The sequence below is a fragment of the Papaver somniferum genome, chromosome 8 (genome assembly GCF_003573695.1).
Source record: "Papaver somniferum cultivar HN1 chromosome 8, ASM357369v1, whole genome shotgun sequence".
Lineage (NCBI taxonomy): Eukaryota > Viridiplantae > Streptophyta > Magnoliopsida > Ranunculales > Papaveraceae > Papaver > Papaver somniferum.
In genome coordinates this window covers 86774191-86781714 of record NC_039365.1, presented here as the reverse complement: position 1 = coordinate 86781714, position 7524 = coordinate 86774191, and the positions used below count along the sequence as shown (strand labels likewise).

At 36.2% G+C, this 7524-nt stretch overlaps 1 protein-coding gene across 1 annotated transcript; it reads left to right on the top strand.

Moving 5' to 3' along the window:
* The first annotated feature begins 865 nt into the window (after positions 1-865).
* LOC113301915 (rop guanine nucleotide exchange factor 14-like) lies at positions 866-6878 on the top strand. Its single transcript, XM_026550750.1, has 8 exons — positions 866-1175; positions 2008-2117; positions 4268-4657; positions 4783-4937; positions 5015-5089; positions 5197-5466; positions 5812-6156; positions 6317-6878. Exons 2-8 carry the CDS (start codon positions 2051-2053, stop codon positions 6653-6655), a joined length of 1641 nt encoding a protein of 546 aa, XP_026406535.1. The 5' UTR covers positions 866-1175; positions 2008-2050; the 3' UTR covers positions 6656-6878.
* Positions 6879-7524: the final 646 nt, after the last annotated feature.

The window sequence follows — 7524 nt, the reverse complement described above, 5'->3', positions numbered from 1 at the left end:
CGCCCAATAATAGACTTCTAAAACTGCATCATGCAGGCTAAAGTGTCTTCATTAAATAGAGTGTTCAGTATTCCATAAGATTTTGTTGGAACTTTTTTACCTTATCCCAAGATTCCTAAAACAACACACTAAAGAACCAAATCGACCTTAAAAATACGGGTCATGCTCCAGTAAAAAGGTACTCATACCATTCGAGCTGGTTGTTGAACATCTGTACTTGTACAAACAAAAAAGATGAAGAAAGGAATTTACTCGTGAAGACGATGGAAGACAAGAGATTCATGAAAATCACACAAAAGAAATAAAAGTTGGAATTTGATATTAAACGTGAGGGACCAGGTGAATTGAATGCTGTTCATACTTGTGTAAAGTGTAACCAAGAAGCACAATGTGCCCACTCCCACCACCACTAGTGACTGACTTTAGCCGTTCAAGTCCATAAGAAAACTCCATACTCCAGTATTTTTCATTGGTCCCCCAGGCCTCAACCCAACCCCATCTGGCCATCACCTTCCGTATTCCTTTTTGGTTTAAACCATCACTCTATGTCTACATTGTGGTTATCCTATTATTCAATTGAATCAAATAATTTGTAAAATGAATTTCATCTTCTCACATTTAATGTAAAATGCAGAACCAAGAAAATTAATTCTTTAAAAAAAAAAATCTGAAAAATCTCACCGTTGATGATGGATATATGGATCAAAATCAATATTCAAAGGTGAAAATTAATCCAACTAGCTCCTTTTTCCTGGATGAAAGTTTTTACACCTTGTATCTAATTATCATGCTGGTGCAATAATCTTGTAAGTAAGATTGATGAAGTTCTATCATAATAAATGTCTAACGCAGTTTTGGACCAAACAATCGTCTCTATCCATCACACAGAGGCAAAGCCAGCTCCCTCTATCATAATAAATGTCTCTCTTCTTTACTTTACAAACAAAAAAAGAGGAAGAATATCTATCTTATAAATAAAGAATTAAACTTTAAAGACTCTGTTTGGTCTACTCTTCTCTGCCTGCCACTGCCACTGCCACTGTCACTCCGCTCCCTCTCTCTCTTAAACAAAACTTTTCCTTTTTCTCTATTTCTTGGGCTATTCTCTCTTCTATTCTGATTGTTTGTTTCTTATCGCACCAAATTCAAAAAGGAAATCAGCAACTTCATTTACAGTGAGTTTTCTTTTATGGGGTGTTGTTGCATTCATTCATACATACATATATCATTACTACTTCCACTTTGTTGACCTCTTTTTTACTCACAAAATCATATGAATGTTATAAATAAGATGATATTGTGATTCTCTCAAATGGGTTTTCATTTCTTCTTCTCAGCTGCAACACTGTTGTAGTAACACTGTTTTTCCATGCACTAATTTGGATGTTCTTTCTTTATTTCTCTGTGATTTGGAGTTTTGATTCTATATTTCTATTAGTAACTATTTGAAGTTTGGTTAGAAGTTAGAACCCATAAAATCTCTGATTTTCAGATCTGCAATTTTTATGATCATTTGCTCTTGTTTCTTTTCCCCCACTTTTTCAGTAAAACAGACAAAAACAAGATATATAAAGGAATCTCAAGTACAACAAAATGGCATTGTAGAGAAAAGAGAAAAAGAAAAGCATTCTTTACCAAAAGTTCTGAAAATATTTGAAAAAATCGAAAAGTTTATTTTTTATTTATACAAGTAATTTCTAGAATATCTTTTTAAGATTAATTAGATCTCAAAAGGATTTTTTAATAGTGTAATGGGAGCCTTTAAAAGTTAAGCTTTTCAGTGTTCAAAATTCAAACTGATTGATTAACTCACTTTACACCATTCTCCCTTTTAGTTCTACTTTTTGACCCTATATCTGAGTACTACATCACCTTCATTCTGATTCAGTTTTTTTAGTGTGTTCTTGATACAGAACCATTTCCTCTTGGGATTAATTTTGGTTAGCTTAAACCAAACAATTGTTTACTTAAATCTGAAATTAGAATATGTGCTTGTTATCTGTGTAGCTTGTGGATCTTCTTATCATTGTAGCGTTTTTCAAATACCATTATGAAGAGACTTGCTTGTTGTCGTCGCCGGAACAAGGAAATCAGCATCGACTTGGATGAACCAGACAGTAAGGGTTCCATCTCTCTCTCTAATTTAATCTGAATTTTTTTATTGATACAAATTTTAAGCTGCAATTTTTGACCAACCCACAAAAGCACAAACACAGATTACTGTGGGTCACAGTGTGTTGGTTAGTCTACTAAACCCCAAAACCTGGGTTTTAAAGGGTTTCTGCTAGAGAAACATTGTCGCTGCGCCTGCATTTAGGGTCTTGACTGGTTTGAGATTATGGTTTTATGTTAGGTAAATTTCTTACACACATGATGGCCCTTGTGTTGAAGCATCCAATGGCCTGGAGTTAGTGGCCATGAATTTTTTTCCTGGTAATAAATTTAGTGTAGTACTGGGACTACTGGTAGTTGAAAGGCAGTCGGCTGAAAACACAATTTCATGTTTACTACATGCTAATAACTAGTTACTAAACCCTAGTAGGTAGTAGTAAACAAATCTTAAATTCATGTGAAATTGTTTAATGCATAGTAAGTTGTAATAGTAGTACATTACATTGTTAGGTAACACACTCTCTCGTCTTTGGTAGACTACTGTTTGATATGCAATCACATAAATTTCTTCTTAAGTACTTGCAGCTGCAGATTATTTAAACCCTCTCATCAATCTCCTCATCCTGTTTCCACATGCTACATTTTCATGGGACCCACTCACCATAAGACATTTTGGTACCCATCCAATATACACATTCATTAATATAAATCTACTCAAGAAAATTATGAGATCAATTCATGATTTCTAGCTTGATTCAGTGAACCTATTAATGTCCTATTTCTTATCGTGTTGAATGACTGCCGTCGTTTTTAAGCAGTCTTTGTCTAGTAATTGTTGATGTACCTAGTAGATGTTGTTAATCTAAATGTGTATGGATTTTTCATGTATCTCTATCCTATCCTTAAAATTGACCATGGTAAATGTTGGAGACCATAAAGCCCCCTGTTTTTCTTTATCTCTGAAGTAGGTGTATCACCACTAATAAGGAGAAATTGATGGATCACACTATCTCGTAAGTACAAAATTCCCCAAAACTTCCATTTTTTTTGTTTGAATTTTGGATGAAGGGTTGGGATTTTTTTTTTTTTGAAGGGTAGGACCTTTTTTGTTGAAGAAGACATACAACCTACTTAAAACCCTTTTTTTCTTTGTTCTGTTTCAAAAAGTTATGTACAATACAACCCATTTCTACTAGGATCTGTTCAGTACGTAGTTTGATACTTCTTGGTTCGCTTGGTTAGTATATATATTTTTCCATCATTATTATTTATTTATTTTATGATTAATTTTTTCCATCTAAGTTTTGCCCATAACCAACTTTGTATTTTATGATTCAAAAAATAAAAAATCTTTGGTATTTTAATATGCCGGGGTCCTTTTTTAAGATAACTTCACATGTGCTTCCCAAATATTATACTGTTCCTCAATAGAGGCATATTTGACTAATGCTTCCCAAGCCTGCCTTTTAGGTTTGACTTTGACATCTTCCACTCCCCATTGTACCCCATACAGACACTCTTATGAAAAACAATTCTGAAATTTTGACATTGGATTCTACTGATAATCCATGGAACAAATCCAGCAGAATATGGCAACACCCCTGACACATTTAATTAAAAGATGAGAAATGGTCATCTGAGGTAGCCGTAGTAAATACTAATAATAAATTCGCATACACATTCACATGATGTTTGTTTAAGTTGGATCTGGTCTGGTCTGGTGTTATGTGTAAATACGCCAAGAACATGAATGCCGATTCTTTCAGACTGTGCTATCTTTGTTTGCATTAATTCATCATGTACGTAGGTAGACATGATCTAAAAATTATATTACATTGATTTTATTTAAAATATATGCTCAAACAAGAGCTAAAATCATGGTTGAAATTGGCTAGTATTAAAAACATAACGTTTATAGTACTTCTAACCCGATTTTACTTTTTGTTTATAGAAAAGAAATAGCTTCATCAGTGTTTCTCATTTCTTAGGTATCAATTGCTAGCTTCTATTTGTTCCCGTAATCCAAATCTAACTTCTTAGAGCTTAGCAAATGACACTTGACGAGACCAATAGGCTTTTCAAGTTCAATATTCACAGATTGATAGTTTAGCCTGACTTAATCAATTAGAGTTATTCTAAAATAAAAAAATATCAGGGGTGACAACTTACGAAGGCCTTGAGAGCATATTAAACAGCTGCCGTTATGAGAATGGGAGTGGCACAAGCGGAGGTGAGGGTTGTGTCACTGACGCTGTAGATGAAGATGATTCAATTTGTTCTTCGAGCAAAGATGCACTTGGATCATTCTCTTCGCAATGGCTAGTGAAGAAGCGAGATGGGCACCAAGATAAATGCTTGGAGGATGTTTCAAGGAGTCCAGAACATTTTTACACCAAAGAAAAAGTGAAGACCACCATTCAATTTGCTGATGTGGAAACTATGAAAGAGAGGTTTGCAAAACTACTGCTGGGAGAAGATATTAGTGGAGGACGGAGAGGAATATGCACCGCATTGGCATTAACGAATGCTATAACAACTCTTGCAGGTATAGGCAATTTATTCTCTAATGACTCCTTTGGCAAATTCTGTTTGTGTAGTTAACACTAAAGCAATCCATAATTACTTTGTCCATGCTGCCACTGTCTGAGAAAATGCTACTTGGTTTTATAGCATCCGTCTTTGGAGAGCTGTGGAAATTGGAACCGCTGCCAGAAGAAACAAAGAGTAGATGGCGAAGAGAGATGGACTGGCTACTCTCCCCTGCCAACTATATGGTCGAGCTTGTTCCTGCGAAGCAAAATGGCGCGAATGGACGGACTTTAGAGGTGTATATTAGTTTCCAGTTGCATTATATACTTTTACTGTATTAAGTTGTGTTATTTATCTCTTTGTATTATTGCAGATAATGACACCTATTATACGGGCGGACATTCACATGAATCTTCCTGCACTTCAAAAGCTAGACTCCATGCTCATTGTGGGTGCTTCTTCCTAGTTATCAGAATGTAGTAATATGCATGTTCGTTAATTTAGCATTTGCTGTACTGATGCATATTTAAAAAAAATCCCATTGTGTTCCAACAGGAATCACTGGATTCAACGGGGAAAACTGAATTCTGGTATGCAGAAGGAGGGAGCAGAGTAGAAGGAAGAAATGGAAGTGCAAGGCAAAGTAAGAGGTGGTGGTTTCCATCTCCTCGGGTCCCAATGGAGGGGCTGTCTGTATCTGGGAGGAAGAAGCTGCTTCATCAAGGTAAGATGGTGCATCAAGTATTCAAGGCGGCCAAGTCCATCAACAATGGTATCTTACTGGAAATGCATGTTCCAGATACTATCAAAGACGCTCTTCCGAAGGCAAGTATAATCTATCTTCCTTTAAAGGTTCTATACTTCGAAGAGTGATAATTCGACCTGGTAGTCTTCCATTATGCAAAGGAATGTATTAGGGTTACTGAAGTTATCTCCATTCTACTAATGTGTGGTTTACAAGAAGAGAAGTTTAAGATTACTGTAAACTGGAAACCAACATAGCATCTAGTACGTTGACATAAACAGTTGATAAGGCTAAACTTTATGAGATATGGAAGTAACCGCATCATCCATTTTTATACCGATTCTAACAATTGAGACTGTGATGGATAATTTTAACAGAAGCAGTATATGTTTGTTGATGAGTGTCGTTGTTTTTATTGTTACCAGTCTGGAAAGGTGAACCTAGGTGAACAACTCTACAGCGTGTTGACCGAACTGAGTTCTGAAGAAGCGATGCTTGCTTCTCTTAATCTGAATAATGAACACACGGCTCTTCAGACCATGAATCAGTTAGAAGCTGCTATTTTCGCATGGAAGCACAGAATATCTGATCAAGTCAATGGTAAATCTCCAGTTCGGAACTCATGGTCTTTAATAAAAGACCCCAACTCTGATCTAGATAAAACCGAGCTACTGTTGGGAAGAGCTGAAATCCTGCTTCAGCTGTTGAAGCTTAGATTTCCGAACCTGCCTCACACTTTCCTCGATGTCACCAAAATCCAATACAACAAGGTGAGTTGAAGAAGCTTGTAGTTTTCAGAAGATTATGAACATTACTGTCGGTTAAGATATCAGGCCCGCTACTGCTTGTTACCCATAATTTTTCTATATAGCCATGACATAATGTTTCTTATTAAGATTACTCATGGTAATCATCACTTGATTTGTGCAGGACGTTGGGCATTCAATTCTGGAATCTTATTCAAGAGTTATTGGGAACTTAGCATTTGGCATCCTCTCTAGAATAAAAGACATTTTGCAAGAAGACGATTTGAGCAAACCAAATTCTCCTGTTTCAAGTAGTTGCTTTTCTGGATCAACTCTGAGCGGTATATCTGAACTTTCGAGCGCAAGCAAACGTGAACAGTTCTCACTTATTGATCAAATGAAGATGGTTGACGGGCAATCTTGTGGCGATTCCAGCACAAGTAAAGCTTCTGAAATAGATTTCTCTGATAGTGAAGCTAAAACTAGCTCGGTTGCTTCTACGCCATGTAGGAGCCATGTTTGATGTATTAGTAGAGAAGCTTGTCGCAGTGTTTCACCTCCACTCTCACCATAGTTGGAGTACTCACAGCTTCTCAAAAAGATGAAATAGTTATCTTTTTTTTTGTAAATGAAATCCAAATATTGGTTATCAATCTCTATAATATTCATTTAGTTTTTCCAATTTCTGTAAAGATACTTTAGGTCAATGTCTGCTATTATTGACCAAAAGTGTCGCTATAGTCATATATATTAAGTTTACCTTGGCACAAGATTTGGCTAGTTTGTGTGGAGACTTCCCCTGCTGGACAGAAATTTATACACGGAGAAGTTGATTTTAGGAGGCTGATTGAATGGTTGGTTCAGTCGTTTACCACATTCAATCTGGGTTGGCTTTGAATCAAGTGAAATTTTAAGAGCAACGGCTATGAGGTTGATCCCCGAAATCAAAATGAAGGATTTTATCAAATTTGAGCAAATTGGTGCTGCTATGGATAGGGGGAAAAACCTTTTTTCACTCCATATTTAATTGACCACTCGATCAAAAAAGTGGTCCAAAGTCTTCGGGTCAAGCACTATCAAGATCCCCAATAGGGTTAGGTGGGATGTACCAAAATCAAGATAAGACAAAATAGATTTTCATATAGGACAAAATAGGTTTTGTCTTGGCTTGGTACACCCCAACCAAACCTGGTAACCCCTGTTAGCAGCCTTGAACACCATGGTACCCCTTTTCCCTTCCAAAAATCGGATTTGCCAATTAGTATGGTCTCCAATATCCTTATTTGTGTAGGGTATCCCTTCCTTACTACTCAAAGTGGATCCGATCTGATCCGCCTTGTAGGGAAGGAAAATAATCTTGTTTTATGGATACTCAGTTTCCGTTTTTTAGTT